The sequence below is a fragment of the Vanessa cardui genome, chromosome 2 (assembly GCF_905220365.1).
Source record: "Vanessa cardui chromosome 2, ilVanCard2.1, whole genome shotgun sequence".
In the NCBI taxonomy this organism is placed as follows: Eukaryota; Metazoa; Arthropoda; class Insecta; order Lepidoptera; family Nymphalidae; genus Vanessa; species Vanessa cardui.
This window is the reverse complement of record NC_061124.1, coordinates 2,668,386-2,691,880: the sequence shown is the minus strand read 5'-3', so window position 1 is coordinate 2,691,880 and position 23,495 is coordinate 2,668,386. Positions and strand designations below refer to the sequence as shown.

The 23,495-nt window shown below is 32.8% G+C and overlaps 3 protein-coding genes across 3 annotated transcripts in view; 1 reads left to right on the top strand and 2 right to left on the bottom strand.

The window, feature by feature from the left end:
• Positions 1-85: 85 nt before the first annotated feature.
• On the bottom strand, positions 86-19,241 carry LOC124539882 (UPF0605 protein CG18335-like). Its single transcript, XM_047117245.1, has 8 exons — positions 19,085-19,241; positions 16,690-16,828; positions 15,908-16,004; positions 7,681-7,856; positions 7,373-7,535; positions 6,523-6,661; positions 1,076-1,174; positions 86-225 (listed from the first exon to the last, which is right to left on the bottom strand). Exons 1-8 carry the CDS (start codon positions 19,129-19,131, stop codon positions 156-158), a joined length of 930 nt encoding a protein of 309 aa, XP_046973201.1. The 5' UTR covers positions 19,132-19,241; the 3' UTR covers positions 86-155.
• On the bottom strand, positions 2,111-6,328 carry LOC124539871 (elongator complex protein 3). The gene is made up of 7 exons (XM_047117234.1): positions 5,693-6,328; positions 5,390-5,554; positions 4,821-4,935; positions 4,225-4,475; positions 3,812-3,977; positions 2,851-3,063; positions 2,111-2,316 (listed from the first exon to the last, which is right to left on the bottom strand). The coding sequence occupies exons 1-7, from the start codon at positions 6,253-6,255 to the stop codon at positions 2,122-2,124; spliced, it is 1,668 nt and encodes a 555-aa protein (XP_046973190.1). The 5' UTR covers positions 6,256-6,328; the 3' UTR covers positions 2,111-2,121.
• Positions 19,242-20,163: 922 nt separating the features above from the next.
• LOC124535854 (putative uncharacterized protein DDB_G0282133) overlaps positions 20,164-23,495 on the top strand; it is a 53,089-nt gene continuing 49,757 nt past the window's right edge. Inside the window, exon 1 of the mRNA XM_047112256.1 lies at positions 20,164-20,608. The gene's annotated coding sequence lies outside the window, so the exon portion shown is untranslated. The remainder of the gene's footprint in view (positions 20,609-23,495) is intronic.

Sequence of the window (23,495 nt, the reverse complement as noted above, 5' to 3'; positions counted from 1 at the left end):
TATTTAAGCATTTCTTCAGAAAATGTAAAATGTTATTTTAATATATAAATGCTATTATTGAGATTATTGAAATAAAACCATTATATAAATGAAATGTGTAAAATTTATTTCATCAAAAATAATGGTTATTTGATTTTCAAAATAATAAAAAAAAATCAGGACGTAAAATCCCCACGCAGCCATCTCTTCGCGTCCCGGGTATCGTTTCCATACGTTTTACCAAATCTGAAAAAACACGTAACCATTAGTAATCTAAAATCTCAATTTTCTTAATCCAAACTTAACTAACGCAAATTGTTAAAACAGCATAACACATTTGAATGGTATGAGATAGATATGAGTTAATAATAATATGCTTTATTCAGAAAAATATTTACAAATAAAAATGAATTCCCTGGTTCTTGTGATAAGCAAAAGCCTGTGCCACAACGAACCAGTGTGCTCTTCCATTATTTATTTCTTAAAGCTAAATTATACATGTGAGAACTTAAGCAAATTATACATAAAGAAACAAAAACAATAAAGGATAAAGAAAGAATGAATGTGTGTGTGTGTATGAGTTTCAAATCTCGAGCTGATAATGTATAAAAATATTTAAAATGCAAACGTAACTAAATCTGTTTGTCTATGTGTGTTTTACGGCCAAACTTTTGAACGGATTTTTTGTAATATGCGAATGAAAAAAAAGCTGAAACCAATTTTATAGGTAAATACCAAAACCAACGCCCAACCCCTAAACCGCGGGCGACAAGTAATTCTAAATAAATAAACGACAAACAGTTAAAGGAATTTTCAAAAAATAACAATCTGGTTATCGTTTACTTTTTTAAATATATAGATATAAAAATCTCCATTAATTATTGGGCCAAATAACTCATGATTATTTTAACTATTTGACTTGAGCTTTCAGAGGTAAAATATTTTTTAAACCCAGTCGCTCTACATACTCATTTCGGACTGGAAAACACTTAGTTCGGTTTTCCATGAAACCGCGAAAATCCGCTGAATGAAAAAATAACCAGGGTGGTATCATAAGGCACTATTATTGGCCTTGTCGTTAAGTATGACTCCTTACCTGAATACGCATCCAGGAACATGTCCCGCGTAGTTCGGCAACATCCCGACGTGCTTGTGATAGATCTCCGTTGGATTGATCGACAATGGAGGATCAGGTCTATAAGATAAGAAAAAAATAATAATGTGTTTTGGCAAAATTTAAATAATATAAATATACCTTGTAAGACAAGGCTTAAGTCTGCACTAAAAAATCCAGGTTAGTTAGTATATTTACTGATTAAATTTGAATATAAAATTATGTATTTATTTTAACATTCTTCACATACTAAGTATAGTACGACACAACTTAGATGTCGCATCGGCAAAATTCGTAAAACCGATCACATCCGAATTAAGTACGCTGGCCCAAATTATCAATATTTATTTCTCACGCGAATATGATCTTTGCACAAACGTAATAACTTGTAATATCATATGATCTAATATATTCGTCAATTTGACACGTCGATTTACATAGACTTGCTTTCTCTGACGCGTGAATTAATAGCGACGAATAGCGTCGAATGGCGCGATAGGGAGCTATTTCTATTGGTTGTGTAAATCGGCAGTAATCGGTTTTATTTTCATTCCATTGCATTTTCCGATGCTACATCTAATTTGTGTCGTACTATACATTATATACATCGAAAAAAAATTATATTAGCATACGTATAAAATATACGGTCTCAAACATTATCACAATTCACTAATATTAAAAATGCACGTTTCGATAAATGTTGGTTAGAATATCTAAAAATAATTTTATCTGGAACATTGTACATAGTTTACTTTTTACTCCTAATACATATCACACACTCTCAAACGCCCCGTCGGAAAACGGAAAATAGTAATTTATAATATATAAACTTATATTACACAAACAAGTTAGCAACTGACGCTTTACTACATGTAGCGTCTACAAAAAAATCTTAATTTTAATGAAATATTAATAAAATGTGTGTAAATTTTATATTAAAACTAAGATTAAGACGATAAAAAACACAAAATGAGGAAAAAAGTTTTACAACAAAATCAAAGACAAAAATTTTATTTTTAAAATTTTATTCAAGCAAGCATCTTGACCATGTACGGTCCTTCGAGGTGGTAGCCAATTTTTGCGTAGTAATTGCGTGTTCCCACACCAGATATGACCGCAATCTTATCAGATCCGTGCTCTTCCAATGCGATACGTTCTGCTTCCTCCATTAGCAACATTCCGAAACCTTGATGTTGAAACTTTGTTGGATCTCGTGCGTTAACCTAAAACAATGTTTCATAGAGTTTTAAAAACTTTTTTTTTTTTTAAATGGCCATGCTAATAATTTAGTAGAACATCATCCACATGAATTACATGAAATACTGAATTATATTTTGAAAAAAAACCTGTATCAGATTTAAATAAAACTAGTTATAACGGATTTGAATCGTGTATATTAATTATTTTTGGCATCCCATTTGTCTATTTGAGGAACAATACCACCTTAGTCTACCCGTGACCACGAACGCTGTAAAGTGCTCGAAACGTCGGGATGCCAAAAATAATTAATATACGCGATTCAAATCCATTATAACTAGTTTTATTTAAATGTGTAATAATCGCGAAAATTTAAGACAACATAACCCGTATCAGTCTATACGCAGTGGGGAATTCTAATACCAAAACCATTCTGTAATTTATGGTAGAATAAAGAATACATTACAATATTTTTTGGTATGTAAAAACCAATGTTTTAATATGCCATGTAAATTAGATAAAAACAAATTACAACCTAGCATATATCAAAGCATACTCACGGGCACAACAGATCCATAGACGTGAAGCTCCCTCACAATACTGCACTGCTTGAAGTTAGCATTAGGTCCCGGCTTCAGTTCCGGTCTATATGTATCCTTAGCACATTTCCTGAGTCGGAGCAGACCCACTAATATATCCTGATCCGGATCTTCATAGGATAAGAATGTCTCCCAACCACCATTGGCTACATAATCTCTTCTTATTAGTTCAACCTAGATAAATAAAATAAATAAAATAAACTTGTAATTGTCATATTTTTATAAAATTCTTTAATTCTTAATCCTGTTCAGCAAAGGCAGAAAAGGTAGAAGGTAGAAAAGCGTAACTACATATAGTACGAAACAAATTAAATCTTTTATTATGATTAGAATATTAGCATCGGAAAATGCAATGAAATGAAAATAAAACCGATTACTGCCGATTTATACGACCAATAGAAATAGCTCCCTATCGCGTCATTCGACGCTATTCGTCGCTATAGATTCCCCACGTCAGTTAAACCAGAGAAAGCAAGTGCATGTAAATTCGACGTATCAAATTGACGAATATATTAGGTCATATGATATTACAAGTTATTACGTTTGTGTAAAGATCATATTCGCATGAGAAATAACTATTGATAATTTGGGATAGCGTTCTCAATTTGGATGTGATCGGTTTTACGAATTTTGACGATGCTACATCTAAGTTGTGTCGTACTATACTCAGTTTCTTCACTGATATTGTTGATATAATTTACTTTCATAACCAGTGGTAATTTTACATTTAATAGAATATTATAACATGAGTATTCAAAAGAGCTTCTATAAGTTCAAGAGATAAATTATAACTCCGAAATAATCATACATAGTCCATATCTTTGATACATAACCACATTTTTTATCCATTGTTACTTGTATATTTCAACAATTTTCATATTAAATTGCAATTAAAAAACACATTTACATTGTACATACGTACCTCATATGGCCTAACTTTGTTGTGTATCTCTTGTATCCCCACCTCCCTAGTCCTCACATCCCGGCAGTCGGTTCCTAAATCTGCCATACGGGCTAAGGCAAGCTCTCTCAGGTTACCATGCTCCACTCCAGAGGAAACCAGAGGCATAGGTATGTCACGCTGTACTCTGGAATTATGGTATCGAAATTAGCCTTATTTCCTTATTACTTATTGCCTTTCTAGAACAGATTTTGTTTAATTATTTTGACTGGGAAAATGACTGGCCTGCACTTTTTAGTACTGTTTTTTCAGTTTTGCTTAAGAAAAGTATTAAAATAGTTGTGGTTATGGTTCTTCAATTTGGATTTTTTAGTATTGATAGCAAATTCAAATCAAATCTAAAAATAAATCATCATAATTTATGTGTATCATACCTGTAAACTCTAGTCCATGGCGGAACTAAAGCCAATATCTTCGCAATCAGATCAACTAGTGTAGATGGTGGGTAACTCCTGTACCTCCCCGTTTTCCACAACTCATAAAGCCCGGTGCCCCTAATCACCAAGGTCGGGTATATCTTGAGTCCATCCGCTCTAAAAGCTGGGTTTTCAAAGAACTCTATGAACTGTTCCACATCTCTTTCAAAGTCTACATTTGGTAAGTCTGGCATCATGTGAGCTACAATCTAAAATCAAATTCAAGATTAGATGAAAATATTTTGAAAAGATTTATTATAAATAATGAATATATATTCTTCATTCAAATAGGATCTTACAAACACTTTTAAATTGTCATTTTACAAGAATAATTTACATAAGTTTAAATAGAGATTTTTAAAACAGTCACTCTTTTTCACTAATCAAATTAAATAGATGTGCTTGCATGAAATCTACCTGCATCTACAATATAATGTATTTATGTCATTATTGCAGTTAATTAGTTTTCATTACTATTTAACATGATTATAAAAATAAAGATTGTAACTAAAGAAGGTTTTATCACAATTATTTTAAGCAAAACATAAGTGTACCTTGTATCCTGCATCTTTAGCGAGGTTGAAATTCTCACAAACTGCCTTTACTGTGTGTCCCCTGTTTGTATCTCTGGCTATATCCTCATAGACTGATTGCACTCCAATCTCCAACCTAGAATAAAGTTTGATCATTTTTTAAAGAAACATCATAGTATGAAAGAAAATATGTTACAGTAAAATCTTCATTAAAACAAAATATCTCTTAAATAAAAGAGGACATTCTTTTTTGTAAGGTAACTGATTATTTCTAATTGTTAGATGTTGTGGCAGAGAAATGCACGGATTGGGCCAAGACCAATACACCCAACATTGAACAATTAGAAGTTCATGATAATTCTCATACATTTTTAATTGCTTTTCAAAAAAACTTTATATACAATTTTTTACCAAAACAATTATAAGTGATTAATTTAAACACTCTTATACTTCACCTAATACTACAATTATTTTGTTAGGACATAATTAACTCTTAGAAAGTATATTTCATAGTTTACCGCCAATAGCTACTATTATGTTATTTATGAAATTTGGATAGGTAACAATAGACATGAGAATTTAACACTGACCTTGTGCAGCCATAGTTCAGCATGTCACTCATGTGCCTCTGCAAGCAATAATCTGGTCGAGTCTCTATTGTGATCCCAATGCACTTTGTTTTAGCTCTCTCTGAATATTTCACGGCCTCTGCTACACAACTTGAAGTGTGTCCTGATAGGGCATCATGCAGATTCCTAAAATTAAATACGGAAACATTAATTGCTTGAAAAATAAATCATTTTCTATATATATAATTACTAATGATATGCATTTTAAGTGCAAGCGAATAATCATTAATTGAGTATGTTTATTGATATAAGAATGCAACTTACCGAATGAAATAATCTCTGTAATCTTCTGGCAGGCTCATAAATGTACCTCCCATCACAATAAACTCAACTTTATCCACACTGTGACCGAGCTGTTTCAGCTGTTCCACTCTGTGTCGCGTCTGTAAATACGGATTGTACCGAGCCCTAATAGCTCTCATAGAAGTAGGCTCATATCCTGTATAACTCTGAGTCGAGTATTCGAAATCCGAATCGGGACCACCGGGGCAGTACACGCAAATGTTACCCGTAAAATTTATATGCGGACAACGATGAGGTTTGCACATGACGGCTACGACAGCGATACCAGATGCTGTACGAATCGGTTTCGCTTTTAACTTAGGTAGCAGAATACTCTTCGAATCAGCTGGCACAGCTGCTATTATATCTACAAGCCGCGGTGAAGTTCCAAGTCCGTACTTTGACGAAATCCTCGTTTTCATCTTGTTGAGGTTAACATCTTTGCCCTGACGATGAGCGACCAGCAATTCTTGTATAATTTCTGATATAACCATCACCATTTTCTCCTCCTTCGAGAGGTTTGGCATTATTTTCTTCTTCGTCATTGTAATGCTTTTCTATGTATTGCAATTAATTGAAGAAAATGCGTGTTTTGTAAATTTTGCAATATGACATATGACGTATTATGACACTCGACGGCGATGACAGTGTTTACCACGGACGTCGCAGATCATATATTCACACATTCAAAATAATTTTAGCATTAAAATTCACATAAAATGTAAATAATACGTTTTAGATAAAATTATTAAAACTAATTGTAATCTATATCTTTAAAGGAAACCTTACTAATTTACTATTTCGTTACTTACTTGACAACATTAACTGGAGCCCATTCAGTACTCTGTCTTCGTCTGTAGTTAGACGAAAAGTCACAAAGAGCCGAATTAGTCAGCTTTTTAGACGATTCGCCAAATCTTTGGAAGCCATACGGTACATGTCCGGCAAAACCTTAAAGAGTATATTATTATATAAATAATTGCTATTAATGAAACTTAAAAGATTGGATTAATCCATCCCATCGCTCATGAACGAATTGCCTATCGAAATTTAAATATGTATTACTAAAAAGAAAATAAAATAATAATGTTAATCGACTTACGAACTGACTCAGAAGGATTAAAAGCCCATATTTGATTTTGAACGAAAGACTCATGAATTTTATCATACGACATTTTACGGCTTAATTAATTTACTAATTGTGTTTTGCCAATAATATCGACATATGTGCCGAGTAGATAGATAAATAAAAATTAAAGAGACAAATCTTTTATTAGACAAATAACCATCATGATTTAATTGTTTACTTATTATTTCCATAGTAACGACGTCAAAATTATTAAAAAAGTATTTAGTCCCAAAATTATTTTTTTAATATACCTTTATGATTAATTGACTATAATTTAAATATTTCGTATATAAATTATACGTTTAATTTAAAAAATATTAAAAGTTTTTGTTAGTCTTACGGTAAAATACGTAACGCTTTGAACGCATTTACGCTCAAAGAGTTCGTATAAAGTTGATTATAGAATTATAACAGTTAATTCCATTTTAAAATGATAACATTGAGAAAAATCTAGTTAAAACTATACAAAAATATATATTTTTCTGTAATTGCATATAACTTATTTAATTAATTGAACCTTTACTTTACGCTACCTTTCTTGATAAACTTATCCGGATTATCATTTTCCATGAAGTAGGGACTAGTAGAATGGGAGGGAGGCAATAATTTCGGCTCGTCCATTGGCACATCTCTCAATATTCCCGCGCATTCTGGTCTCACCACCACTAAGGGCAGCTTAAATTCCGCTGTAGCCGACTAGAATATGGGAGGATTTTATTTTATTGAGAGTCATCCGTAAATCATTTGTTATTCTTTAATATTTCTCCATTCAATCTTCTCTCTCGCTTCCTCTTTCATAATCCATCTTCATTCTCATCCAAATAATTGATATTGAACTTACGAATCTATCGACAAGATCCCACGGTTGTCCTTTGCTTGCTTGTAGATCCACGACTCTTTCTAGCTGGTTCCGCCCGGCGCGCTGGTTCAACTGTGACTTTTGAAATTCCGATAGAGCCTCCGTTGCAGAGACCGTGTAGCGCTGACCAAAATGTGCGTTCAGCCGAGGCAAGAATCCTATCACATCATATTAAGTAACTAGCTCGTTGGTCTCACTATTTTATAAGACAGCAGATTCCAGGCAAATTATAAGACACAATCCCAATAAAAAATATTGGCGTTTTTTATTCAGAAATGTTCAATAACAGACTGGAATTTGGATGTTCGTGAACTATCCGTTGTTTTTGGAATCTCGTAATTTATAATTATATACTCTATTCGTTCCACACCTGAATCCGATAACTCCGAAAAACGTCCTATCGGATTATAGGAGTGAGGGGAATAGAAAGTCCCCCCATCATTGCACACACACTTGAGTACTTTAACCTACGCAGTTAGCATATAGTCTCGATAGGAAATAATCACTCTGATGCAAATCGTTTAGGACGACATCAGATTAAGTGGTTACAACTCGAATCTTACATATAACAACACCAAATAGACTAAGTATAAAATATACAAATGACTATTTCGTTTTTGGATACATAAATAGTTAGGTATAATTTTACACTATACAGTAATTTTAATTATGTTTAGCAAGTGTATTATTTGTCAGAATACAAACTAAAATAAAATCTGCTTTAATAATATAAAATAGAACATAGGGTTCCATTTTTTGACTATTTAATTAAATATAAATACAGATAGAAAAAATAAATCTCCACAAATTTTTCACTTAAAGAAATCTTAACAATTGATATAACATTTTCCTTGTATATTGTAATAAATGGGCATCGCTTGTTTGTAAATGTGGACCGATTGAATCCATTATTTATCGAAATTCAAAATGATACGAAACAGCACGAATTTCCTTAATACTTGAATATTTCATGAGTCTGATTCTGTAATATATTGATAATAATAATTGTAAACTAGATGTGGCCCGTTAGCCTGCGTGCGATCTGATAGCCAGACGTAAGTGGAACGGATAGGACATGGTCCCGTTTAGTTTTACTTCTGTGATATGCCACTGTACACGTCCAATTTGCAGTTATACGGCTTCATAGCTATCATTATTCTCGTCAAAACTGCGAATTAAATTATACGGAAATAATATTAATCATTAGTAAAAAAAACATTGGCACTTGCTAGCTAACAGTAGTAGTATGCTTATATCAAGTATAATTTGTAAGAATATTTAAGTTTACATGTTTGGCTTATTGAATATATATTAGTCGTCAGCTGATCATAAGGCCCTGAGGTTGAATATCGAACCGCTAAAAAAACCTATTGGGTTTTCTGGTCCGTGGATCCGTATTCTGTGAAAAAATATCTCAGTAACAACCCGGATTTGAAAACTTGACAGTGTTACAGTGACGTTCTTTCAAAGTTAGTTCTCCACCTTATAACGGTTCATATATTTTTGCATTCGTGTTTGCATACACACTCAAAATCGTTCAGAGGATTATCATCATCAAATGTACATATACTCTTAACGTCCAAACTTATTAATCGTAGATCATTGTCAGATACTGTACTGGAAATGCCTCTCAAATGCCACCGATGTCGCTTCTTATATAAATGATTTCTATGTTTATGTAAAAGTGCATACAGTTAAATCTGATTATAGTGATTCAGGGAACTATTTCAATAGCTTCTTGCATAATCGACGAGAATCCAATTTGGCGTCCAACAAGGTTTCTTATGAACTTATAAAATAAACCAATAATGTGACTATTATGACAATTTATATCATCTATATTTTAAAATGTATACATTTATGTAGAGTCGTTTTTTTGTAATACAAAATTTATTGCGTAGGTTTGGATTTATAAGGAACGCTTAGATGTTTTCTCCTAGCAAAGCGATAGAATTTCTACCGACAAATGCAGGTTTCCAGGTTGAACAACAATTACAACCAATTGGTCTAGTAATAAATTAAATATTTAGTTTTTTTAATTAACTGTCTCCCTGTATGCTCATGTAATTAAATGAATGATGATCTATTTTCCGGCTGATTGAACTTTTTAAATCTTATTTCATTATTGTTAGATGCTATTAGCTTGTATTGGCTGGAGAACAAAACAATTATATAGTGCTTGAATCAGTGGGAAACTCGATCGGTACGATCTCACCCTGACGCACTATATCCTGCTGGTGTGATTTATTACTCATACACCTACATATTTCAAGGCAATACAGTTAAATTGAAAACGATATACAATCTGTCAAACCCGCAGGTGTTTATACAATACAACCCAAGTAATATTATAAATGGAAAAGTTAATTTGTTTGTTACGATTTCAGATTTCATTTAAATAAATATTTTTTTTAAGTTATACTTTTGTACTTATTTATAATGAATATATAAATTGTATATGATGCAAATAAGTGTTAATATATATATGTTACGTTTTCAGTTGCAAAGTATTCAACAGATCATAATAAAAAATTTGCATACCTATATCAGGGGTAGAGAAAAGGCCATTATTTTATATCGTGGGAAAAACACATTACGCGAATCCACTAAATGAAGTGGGGCATATGTGGGTTTCGACTGAGTCTAAGACGCCTAGGACGCCTGTGCCTAACACGCACTGTGTTAAACCGGAATACCTGGAGCATCAGCACCTTCTCCGTATCTTTAACGAAAGACATGGGGTTGCTTTCGCTTGGCACCGTGACGTACAGAAATGCAAATAAGATAACCTAAACGATTAAACCAAGCAGCGCTGTTAAACTAGTTTCATATAATGACTTCATTGGATCAGTATTCTGTAATTTCAACATTAATCCATTTACGGTCATCAATCTTAAACGGCTCATGTTTTATTACAATACATGAAGTAAATTAAAGGCACAGCTGTCAGTATGTATGTACGAGTGTATGTTAGCAATAACCTTAAACTCATTTTATTTCTTTTCCAGGCTAATTTAATTTATGAATCATTTTTTGAAAATTAATTAATCTATACTTCTATAGTAATATTATAAATGTGAAAGTACGTCTGTCTGTCTGTCTGTCTGTTGCTCTTTCACGACCAAACCAATGTACCGATTTTCACAAAATTTGCTATGAAGCAAACTTGAAGTCCAAGGAAGGAGGCTTAGGCTACTTTTTTTGCCTGACACATAACAAGCAACTACCTAAAACGCAAGTGAAGCCGCGGGCGACAACTATTATTTTAAAATTATGAGTGATTCCTTATTTTATAATACCAATGGTCGAATTAGTGCACATTAACAGCCTCGGAAGCAATTTTTTGTGCAATTTGCTAATATTACATACGTTAATGTTCATGGTTTAATGCGAGTGATAGATCTTATTGCAAGCCTGTCTGGATAGGTAGGTACAATACACTCAACAGATATTATTCTGCAAAACTGCAATACTTCGTTTTTTTGTGTTTCGGTTTAAAGAGTAAATGAGTCACTACATACACAAGGGACATAACATATTAGATCCGAAGGTCGGTAGCGTATTGGTGTGACAGAAATGAGTGGTGTGACAGAATGTTTATTAATTCCTATACTTCCATTGTCTATGGACCGTGGTTACCACTTAGGTACCACCGGGTGGTACATCTGCCCGTTCGCCTGTATATGAAATAAAAAAGGTAGGAATATAACTATTATAATACATAAAGGAAATATATATACTTACTTTAGGTACAAATTTGTTTGAAACATATATAATTAAATTCGGTTCAGCAGTTTGTCAGTAAAAGAGTAACAGACAGACAAACAAACAGTAGTATAGTTAACATTTAATATTTCTGTTTAAAATTACGTATATTTTATAAATCATATACAATATAAACTAATAAAAACCGCCTGTTGCACCTCATGCAACTTTTGTGTAACAAAAATGTTATTTTCAGTTTTAAGATTGGGTGCAATAAAGAATAAATAAATACGAGAAGTATTTATTAGTAAGTCATAATTTAAATAAACCTAATTTGATAAATCATCTTAAGAACTGAATCTGGGATGTTATAGTCTCAGGAAATTAATACATTCTGACCAATCCAGTACATGAGTCAGCTTATGAGCACTGAATCACTGAGTTCGGTAGCAACGTACCCACATTTTACCGGCTAACCATAACAGAGTAAGTAAATATTATTAAACCAGATAAAAAAACTCGAACAATATAAATCTTATCACGGTCAAACAAATAAACTGTAAAAAAAATGTTTGAAATATGATACCACCATATCATGGCACTAAACAAACTAGCATCAACCTTGAGTGTTCGAAAATATAAAGCTAGCAAACCGTCCCGGCTTTGTTCAAGTAAAATAAGTCTATACAATGTTTATATGGAGCCGAGATGGCCCAGTTGTTTAGAATGCGTGCATATTAACAAATGTTTGCCGGTTTATACCCAGGCAAGGACCACTGAATATTCATGCGCCTAACTCGTGTTTATAAATTCATCCCGTGCTCGGCAGTGACGGAAAACATTGTGAGGAAACCTGCATGTGTATAATTTCATAAAAAATCTGCCGCATGTGTAATCCACCAACCCGCATTCGAACAGCGTGGTGGAAAATGTTCTAAATCTTATCCTCAAAGGGAATTTACAGGCTGTTGTTGTCATGTTTATATCGTAATATATGTATATATAACTTTATTGGTTTGAATGACGCTCCTGACATGATAATCTTAATATTTTAGACAAATGTCTTTCATTCCTTTCGACAAAAAGACGCGGGACTTTGACTTATAATCCGTAGTTATAGTTTTACTATTGCGAGCATTGTGTCGCGTAGGTATTAACATTAAAAGAGCATCTAGCACGAAGGGCACTGCTTTTACTATTTAATTGACCAAATACGTCCCAATAAAAACATTGCATATATTTCGAATCGCATGTCATTTAACGTAAAAGCATAAACACATAAACGACGGCAATTTATAAGCAAAATAAAACATATTCTCTCTCACTTATGAGACGAGATGAATTTTAACTGTTATTTGCAAGTTCAAACCCACCCAAGCGTCACTGAATTTTCATGTGCCGAATTTATGTATATGATTCATCTCGTGTTCAACCGACGGGAAACCTGCATGGAAATATACATCATGAGTATTCATCAAAACTTATTGGGGCAGCTTCTACTCTAAAATGATATAAGGATCCAGACCAGTTGTGCCATATTGGCAAACTGTTATTTTACTTCTCTCCTATTTACAAGAAAAAATTCAAAGAGATTATAATATAATATACCTACTTTATAACTGATAAACGACTATCAAAAGATTATCTTATCGTTATCGTGTTTTAAGATTTTAAAGCATAAATATGTTTTATACTAGTCCTTTGTTTTCTTAACAATCAATATTTAAATCTATTATAACAATTTTAACACTAAAATAATTTCGATGCCCAAAATTGGATTTACATAAAGTTGCTTAAACTTAAATAAACTATATTACGAAAATTGAACAGTTACTTATTACTGTGTAATAATAATTAATACCATAAACTTGACAAATATAACCTGTTTCTGTCTTGTTTGTGTGAGCAAGCTTAATTCTTTCTTTTCTTTTTTTTTCGTATTATAATCTAATTCGTACCATAATAAAGAATAAAATAATCTGGGCTTACATCTTGATAACTGAATATGAAAAAGCGCGTTTACACATTAATATATTATCGGCGTATATTCTAAATCTATAATTATCTTAAATTAAAATAAATATAAATCTTTAATTTAAAGAAGACATGTTTACATATTTTAACAAAATTTTCTATAATCTGTAACCAATTTGACTAAATAATTTCACCATTTTAACCACAGATAACATCTGTTCAAAATCCTTGTCATATAATGGGGTCAAGTCATCCAAGATTATGTAATTCCCAGTGATGTCCACTTATCGTTATCTCATTTCGTATCCGTCATGTGAGATCTTGTATCACACGACAACCTCTTGGTTGCAAAATTTGTTCCTTTACTACCCATTGCTAGATTACATTTTATATCTATATTAAATAATATACTAGTGGGTCGTCCGCGACACTTTGCGATTATTTAAAATATTTTAAGCATTTGGAATCCTATGACAGATTTTGTGTTGATTTCATTTCATTATAAACTGCTAGTCACTAATTTGAATTTGGCGCCAGAATGGTGAAACCTTATTCAAATGACTTTCTTAAATTATTTTTATGCCAGTTAATAATTCAGTTATAACTGGAGTTCATCGATAATAATTTACATTCATTTGTTTACGTTTTCCTTTTTTTTCTTAAACAGCCGTAGCAGCGCTCTCTAAGTAACTTTTTCCGCTCTCTAAAATAATTCATTGTTAAATTGTAACAATTTGGTAAATTACAATCAAGAATCCTCTTCAATTTTGTATGTACTGCACATTTTAATTTGCAGCCATCATCCCATAATCAATTGGACAAATGCCTTACGCTATGAATATATAAGATGTAAGTATGTATCTGTTTGAGACTTCAACATCGCAAGTAGCAGACTGCACACCCTTGAGCATCGTCGCCGAGGGGCCAGCTTATCGATTTTTTGTAGGATGCACTTTGGAGAGTTGTCGAAGGCTCGTTTCGAACTGATAGAGCCATCTCCATTCCTTTATCGGACTACTAGGCACAGACAAAAGTTTCATCCATTCATTGTTGACATACCCAAAAGTCGAACTAAACGATATGTCAGCTCGTTTTTGGTAAGAGTCGCTAAGATTTGGAACGACCTGCCTGCGTCTATTTTTCCTGATAAGTTGAACTCCAGAGCGTTTAAGAGTAGAGTGAACAGGTTTATTTTGGATGGGCGTGTACCACATTCGTCTTTATCTACACTTTCCACCAGGTGAGGTGGAAGACAAATGCCTATTCCACAAAAATATATATTTAAAAAAAAACTTGTCACTACACCCAACGCATTTCTACCCCATTTTTTCAATCGGTATTACAATTGATACACAACATACATATAGATAGGGCAACGTATGCTAATAAAATTTACGATAAAACAGACAGTAGATCATAGTCGTGTTTTGATTGGTATGAGATACTATCCGGATCACTGGGGAGACCAATGATCATTGTAACTGCGATTTTTGCTATCACGTATTCAATCTCATATAATGATAATATAATCATTAATCACATCAATGTTATCATTTCTCAGCATCGCTGTGTTCCAGTTCTAAGAGTGGGTGAGCCAGTGTAATGACACTTATAAACAAGATACATATAAGTATATAATATAGTAGATCCTATAATTGGTGCTTCATTGCCGTAGTACCAGTATCAAAGGACGATGGTGACCACTTACCATCAGGCGTACCTTTCGATTACCTTTCGAATATATAATTAAACATTGTTTATATTGGCTAATAACGTTGTCTTGCTAAAGAATTTTTTATTCGTGATGCGTTTTTTTAAACAATCGATCCTTTTAATAATAATTATACACTTGTATTGTTTGTATGGACCCGTTTCAATCCTTTTTTATTCATTAATCTGGATCGTAAATATAAAATACTTGTAAAGGCCACAAGACTGCAAGAATGTTGAATCGATCCCATTCTGATGTCTAGAGTCTCGAACATCTTTTGAGAGTAAACACGATTCGTTGATCTGGCAACATTCAGAGCGCTATCTAATCTAATTTAAGTATAAATCTAAATTTAAAATCAAAATTAAATTAAATTTAAATATACGACGACATCTCGTTCAATAAAAAGGTTGTATTTACCGTAAATAAAAATAAATTAAGTTTTATTCTAAAGTAATCGGGATTAATCGTCGGAATTATTTTAACATGTCGCAACATTAGATAATTAAATACTTTGATTGAAGTCATTTAGTTAGAGTGCCATGATGGCCAGTGAGAATCATGTTAGAAAAATAAGAAAAGTTAGCTAACAAGGGTGTCGCGGCTTATAAAATATTGTAAAAATCAATATACGAATCGAGCTATAGATTTGTTGTACATATTATTTCGTGAATATGTACGTCGAAGATGATGAACCGGATCCAAACAATCTTGCCAGCTACCCGCCATTATATTTAATTTTTATCTGAGTATGATAGAAATCAGTCCTTCCAGTCGGATACATCGTAGTAACAGACGTTTTAATTAAGGTTATCTCACCTTCGTATCCCGGTATCATCGGATGCTTGTACACCGGGTCTCCGTTACGGAACCTTGCGTTAACGACATCGACAGCAGTTTGGGGCGGACGATACACCTGATAAAAGTAAATGCCTTCTGCGATTTATTCCATAAAATCTAATTAATCAAGTTAGCGTCCAAAGAAAAATGAAACGTTTTATGTAAATATCACACCTCTCTAGATAACCTTCTCGAGGATTTCACCAATAACCTTTTTTTCCTTTTTTTATTACTTTACAATACTGGAATATATATCATTTTTGTAATAACTATCTTATTTATGACTGCATATAAATACCGGTTCTATCTAGTTTCACTATCTATTATATTTGAAAGTACCCCAGAGGGCTATGGGTATGCAGTCTTCATATAATATGAATACTAAAATAAACTAGACTAAGAACTCTATGCTGTCATGGCCCAGTGGTTAGAACGCGTGCATTTTAACCGATGATTGCAGGTTCAAACCCAGGCAAGCACCACTATATACATATGTGTTTATAATTCATCTAGTGCTCGGCGGTGAAGGAAAACATCGTGAGGAAACCTGCAAGTGTCTAATTTCATAGAAATTCTGCCACATGTGTATGCCACCAACCTGCATTGGAAGAGCGTGGTGGAATATGTTCCAAAACCTCTCCTTAATGGAAGAGGAGGCCTTATCTCAGCAATGAGAAATATACAGGCTGTTACTTTACTTCACTTTACTTTAAGAACTCTATAGTGATAATTGTACTAATACAACGCCAATTATCAAATACCTGGAAATCATCAGCAGTCCGGTCTGATAAAACGAGCCTCTCGGAGTGGTTGACGCTGGGGTCCAGGAGGATCTTGTGAGTGGTCGATCCATATGTATCACCGATTCGATACTTATATTCTGGACAGTGGCCCGTGTAACTGAAATTAATACGTTAAATTGCAATCAAATTGGTGGTAGGGCTTTGTGCAAGCCCGTCTGGGTAGGTACCACCCACTCATCAGTTATTCTACCGCCAAATAACAGTACTCAGTATTGTTATGTTCCGGTTTGAAGGGTGAGTGAGCCAGTGTAACTACAGGTACAAGGGACATAACATCTTAGTTCCCAAGGTTGGCGGCACATTGACGATGTAAGGATAGTTAATATTTCTTACAGCGTCATTGTCTATGGGTGATGGTGACCACTTACCATCAGGTGGCCCATATGCTCGTCCGCCAACCTTTAACATAAAAAAATATATATATGTATTTCACGGTTCACAATATTTCGACAGATTATAATCTGTCTCGTCAGATTGTAATCTAACTAATTTTGTAATTTTACGGTGACATGTACATACATGTGATACTTTGCGAATAAGAGCAATAATAAGCCGAAATAAGTGGAATACCTACTTCGATCATCACGACATTTTTGTCATAGCATGTGTTTGTTATAACAAACAATGCGGTGTGCGTGTCTGCTGTTTTCTTATTTTATGATAAATTTGTAAGTTTTTTTTTTTTTTTATAAATTACAACTTTAATAACACAGGGTACACCCTAATTTATACTTGTGTTTGGCTATTGGAAGTAATTTGATAATAAATTATCTTAGTTCCCATGCTTGATGAGCCGGCGATTTAAGAATTAAAAAAATACAAATAAATAAGATTTTAAATTAACATGGCTATTTTTATTATTAAAGTTATTAATTTCGGGACGGGGTTCACGAGACTCTCGTCCCACTCTCGTGAATAAGACGTTCGTAGATAATGTCGAAATATCGAGTTCCACCGAATAAAAATAAAAAACCAGGTAAATATCCCGAAATTAATAACTTTAAGACAAATAAATGGCCTCGTTAAGCGCATCACACTAGATTGAGACAAATTATTTTATTTAAAAAAAAAACGATTGTCAGTTACGACAATGGAATGCCACACATGAAATAAGTATTAGCTACATATATAGTATCATCGATGGATACTTTAAAGATAATTGAGCGAAGATTTTCTTGAAAATTCTTATATCTAAGTACAGCTGTTGTATTTTATATTAAAATATGCTAATAAAACATCAATATAACTTTTCCGTGTGGCGAAAATTTAACAGATGTTAATTAAGGGTTACAGTAATTCAAATCCAGCATAAACGTTGATGTTTATTTAATATGCGTGACGAAATAGTAAAGAGAAATCGTATTTTCGTAATACGTCCGCGGACAGGACATTTATCTTGGGATCAGTGACAAGCGACACATCAATATATCACGATCGCTATATTATCTCATCGCGTCGTATTCTTTAAATTTCCCAATCCCTTTATCATCTGTGACACGTTTAACGTAATTTTTGTGACATACATACTCTTAAGATCAGGGTCCACTTTTACAATAGTATCGAATTAAAAAAAAAAATTAACAAGCGATTCGGACTTGGGTCGAAAGTCTTTCGTTCAATCACCGTATAATGAGAATTTATTTTTTATTTGGTTTTTCGTTTTTTTTTTTTCATTTTATTATTTTTGTTTTACATTTTTGTTCTGTGTATTTCTATATTTTTATTTGTGGTTTACAATAAAGTATAATTCATTCATTCACTCATTCATTCAATTGAAATAAAAACAAGTTATCGCGTTCTTCATGAAATACGATACAAGAAATGAAATTTTGCCAGTACAAGAGCAGGAAAGTATCGAAATATTATGATGAGTTATAAACGGAGGCTGTGAGCCGTGTGTCAGTGCAACTGTCCTAAGAATAATGTATATACTTATTAATGTAACTCTTTAAAGAAAATTTCATACACAATAACATTAAAGGAAAATGTAATATACATAGATGATTTTTAACTTTTAATCAATTATATTTCTAAAAAATGAATAAGTTTAAGGCTTAGATTTCATAGCCATTGTGATATATTGCCACTGGACTGGATTCTAGCTCTAGAATGTTCTAACATAAATATAATTACACTACAACAATTTTTGATTAAGCATTTGCCAAAAGCTAAGTATACAAAACAATCTTTTTCTCAATATCAATGTGTTCAAAATTTAACAAAAAGCAACTTTTTGTTTTAAAATTTTATTATCCAGGACATTGAAGACGTTTTAACAATACTAATTAAGAAATTAAATCTCTTTGTTTATTATGTTGGCTTGAAAAGCGTAAATGCTAAAATTACTACAAACCCGGGTATATAGTGAGGCTGGGCAATGCTGACCAAATCCAACGCCATGATTTGATAATTTCCTTTACTTTATAATAATATTAACTCATAATTTATTCAAAATAATTATAAAGAAAACTTGAATTCTGCAATTTAGGCCATGTATTTAACTTATGTTATCAAATTTGATAGTTGTTATTTGTCTTGTCACAAAACTGACAAATGTTTCATTTTTTTGTTATAATATTTAAACCAACCTATTTTAAAGATTTTACATTAAATGTTTTCGCATAGTAAATTATTACTACCCATTGAATATAATAAGTTAATCACATAACATTTAAAAAAAAATGTGAAGCACTAAAAAACCAGCGGTACCCTCTCCGTCCTTCGGCGGGCGCCACGGGATCACTTATGCTTGCTACCGTGACATCACGCGCGTTCCACGCAAACGTTCGAGAACCCAAGGTCCTGCTGTCTTTTAACTTTTAAGTCTCGGGTGTCAGAGCTTTGGGTTGGTCGCGAGGACGGCATCATCTCCCCGCGCAGGATAACACCTTTTCTGTTCCCATCCCACCGTCTTATACAATTATTTGAAATAAAAAGAAAATCGTACACTTTACTTCATTAATTATTCTTATACAAATATAAGGTTACGTATAGTGGGGTAGGAAAAGGTTCGTCACCTTAAGATCTATTTTCGTTTGCTCAGTATGAGCGATAATCTACTTTACCGATCCAGAATGACATGTTGCGTCGCAATGATTTGATGTTTAGATTCAAAAAGCACTAAGAGTTTAAGACATAATAAACAAATGAATTTAAAAATTGACGAAGGTTCTCTTACTGTGACTGTACCTATATATTATTTTGGTAATAAATCCATAACATTGAAAGAGTTATGTTTTTATTGCATAAATCCTTTTTTTGTATAATTACATTTAAGCTAATATTGAGGTAGGCTTAATTTCTTCAGTATATAATAATTTATATGTGTAGCCAAGCAGGTACCCCAATATCTTCGTTCGATTTCGTTCATCACTCTTCACCATTCACGCTGCGCCGTTCGTTCGTTACGCGGTTTGCGTTCGCTCACCACCGGCCGCCGACGCCATATTGGTTTGAACTACAGGGCAGAATAGGTGTGTGTCGATGCGCGCTCCGTGAAGTGACAGACAGTTAACGATGAAACAAACTTTTTTGACTCACAGTTTCATAGTGTTTTTATTTATTTTAATTCGTAATAACAGTGACGTGCAAGTTTGAAATAGTTTTATTTTATAAAGACGGTACAATAATCTTAGGTCGATCGAGACTTCGGCGGGTTGAAATGCAAACATTCCATAAAGAATGTTGAACTTAGCTTTTTTTGTTCGTTGCCGCTTTTCAATACATTTTGAGTATTTTTGTTTTTTTAAACCTATGTAAACTGTCTTCTCGGAACTGATATTGGTACTTTGCGTGTACCCAGTGCTATTGTTGTAGTGTTTTAAAATTTTGTGTACTCAAAGTCGGCGTTTAAGCGCGGATTACCGAAACATTCAAGGTAAGAGTAACTTAATTTATAAAACTAAGTAAAATAATAAATTAAAATAAAGTATCGTATTTTTATAATCACGATACAAAGATTAATGGATTTGTTGTTAAAAATATTTGTAAACACTGATGCTTATTTTATTTAAACATTCAGTGTTATTAAATGTATGCATTCATTTTAATTACACTCGTGAATTACAATGATATAAATTGGCCCTAAAAGTTACGTCACATTAACTAATCGGAGTAAAAGCGAACCATTAATAACATTCACAATTATTACAAACATAAATAAAGTTTGATTCACGCATAATATCCTAATATACACCTTATAGAGCCCTTTTAAATAGCCCACCAAATATATGAGATGCTTTAGTGTATGTTTTGATCATGAGCATACATGTTCAATCCAGATATATATTAAAACTACAGGATATAGTACAACTAGTTACGGTTTTATATCCGTCGAAAAAAAACAAAACGCTATAAAAACACCTCGTGTGTGATTGTCTGTCTGTCACAGGCGATTTTTTTTTATTAATATTCGTCCGGTTGTGATTTGATCTGTCTACTTTTACAACCAGTTTTGACGCTACAACGGGCATGTGTACTCGGTTCGATTTTGGTTGACCAATAAGTGGTTGAAACAACGAAAAACCGCTTACTTATTTAGCTAACTTTTTTGGTGTACTGGAAGAAAGCTAAAGTTATTAATTTCGGGATATTTACCATGTTTTTTACTTTTATTCGGTGGAGCATTGAGCTCCACAATGGTTTCGACATTTCGACATTATCTACGAATGTCTTGTTCACGAGACTATCAGGAAAATTAATAACTTAAGTAATAAAAATAACTATGTTAATTTAAAATCTTATATGGAAGAAAACTGTTTAAGGAACAATCATGTATCTATGCTTAAGTTCTCTGTATTATTTTGTATCTATTTCATTACAATTAACTATAAATTAACAAATTAAAAATATAGATATAAATATTATATATACAGCATTGCTATACAAGATGGGGAAAGTGAAGATTTCATGATGTAAAAAACGTTATTGTTCTTTTTTCGCTGACATTTTATCATCTCGTCCGAAACAAAACACATCAATTAAACACGTGCTCTCTACTCTAACGAAGACGTAAATATTTTAATAGATAATTGACACTGACGGACGCGTGTTTTGTATTTCATTGGATTTTATACGTCAAAAAATAAATGAACATCGTTATTAGCTACACACGAGGTTTTACTGCATCGTCTAAATGAATAAAATCGAAAGCAATTGAAAACATGTTGCATTTATACGATCGAATCCGCGCGCCATTGAGTGTATTGGAACTCGTCGAAAAAGTTGCCATAGTCTTAAATTAGAGCTGAGATGGCCCAGTGGTTAGAACGCGTGCATCTTAACCGATAATTGCGGGTTCAAACCCAGGCAAGCACCGCTATATACATGTGCTTAATTTGTGTTTATAATTCATCTCGTGCTCGGCGGTGAAGGAAAATATCGTGAGGAAACCTGCATGTGTCTAATTTCATCGAAATTCTGCCACATGTGCATTCCACCAACCCGCATTGGAACAGCGTGGTGGAATATGTTCCAAACCCTCTCCTTAATGGAAGAGGAGGCCTTATCTCAACAGTGGGAAATTTACTGGCTGTTACTTTACTTTTACTTTAATCTTAAATTACCTGTGAAAAGTTCCACTATTCATCTCCATCCTCGAATCAACAGGTCAGTTCGATGTTTAAAATGTTAACGTCATTCGTATCTCACGCTTGTTACAGCTTAATTGAATTTGATAAAAACGAATTCTTATAAAAATCACACCATATGCTTCGGGTGAAATTGTTTTGCGAGTCTAAAATCGATGTCATTACAAAATACGCAAGACGTTATAAATATTTATGAACAAAAATATCCTTCCATAAAAACGGAATCGAATCCCGGCAATTTCGAAACGAGAACATTTTGTCAACAAAAACACCGCACCCATAACAATAAATAAAAACGGAAAGTTAATTAGCATTAATTTTACTTGTCACATATTTCGCATAGTGATAGGGCTTTTTGCAAACTTGTCTGGGTAGCACCCTTATTATAACGCCAAACAGCAATACTTTGTATAATATGCTTTGAAGGGTGAATGAGTAAATACCTGCAATAACTTATTACGGGTATCATAGTTGGTGGTGCATTGAGAATATTTGAAATGGTAAATATGCCATAGTGTCCGTGTATTGCTGCTTACAATCAGTACTGTATTGGTCGTTTATTTATATATATATATATATATTGTCTGCCTATAAACATACTTTAAATATATTTAGTTTCTTTCTCGATTGACCAAATTTTACTCAGTATTGTGTAATTGGCCTTATTTGATTTTAAAACAAAATAACGAAAACCATCAAGCCTTTCTATTTTTCGAAATAATAAATATTATATGTAGTGTAAAATAAAATTACGGAACATATTGGCTGATTTTAAAATCGATACAATTAAATGTCATCAGACATTGAAGCTCGGAATATTTCCACAATTAATGTTAAACAACTTTCAAAAATGCCTTATAGATAAAATTGGAATCTCTTTAACGATTTGTCAACACTTTTAATGACACCTTATAGAGTCAACGTATCCTAATTACGAAGATTATTCTCGTAATTTTGCATTAAAATCTCTATTTCACAAATGTTCGAAAAGGAATTCCATCGACGATTAAACATCTTATCAAAATTAAAAAAAAGACGATTAAAAAATCATCAGTATAAACATATTTTATATTATAATGCACTATATCTACATGATAAATATTAAAACACTTATTCCATTAAAAAAACGGCTTTAACGTTTATCTATCGTATCATTGAAAATGAAATTTACGAAGG

Excerpts from the sequence above, each read along its gene's own strand:
- LOC124539871 (XM_047117234.1), bottom strand. The coding sequence starts at position 6,255 with ATGACGAAGAAGAAAATAATGCCAAACCTCTCGAAGGAGGAGAAAATG. Across the intron at positions 4,476-4,820 it reads CTAAAGATGCAGGATACAAG|ATTGTAGCTCACATGATGCC; the intron begins GTACACTTATGT and ends ATTTGATTTTAG. Across the intron at positions 2,317-2,850 it reads TCTATGGATCTGTTGTGCCC|GTTAACGCACGAGATCCAAC; the intron begins GTGAGTATGCTT and ends ACATTGTTTTAG.
- LOC124539882 (XM_047117245.1), bottom strand. The coding sequence starts at position 19,131 with ATGGCGTTGGATTTGGTCAGCATTGCCCAGCCTCACTATATACCCGG. Across the intron at positions 16,005-16,689 it reads GGACTGCTGATGATTTCCAG|GTGTATCGTCCGCCCCAAAC; the intron begins GTATTTGATAAT and ends TACTTTTATCAG. Across the intron at positions 226-1,075 it reads GTTCCTGGATGCGTATTCAG|ATTTGGTAAAACGTATGGAA; the intron begins GTAAGGAGTCAT and ends GTGTTTTTTCAG.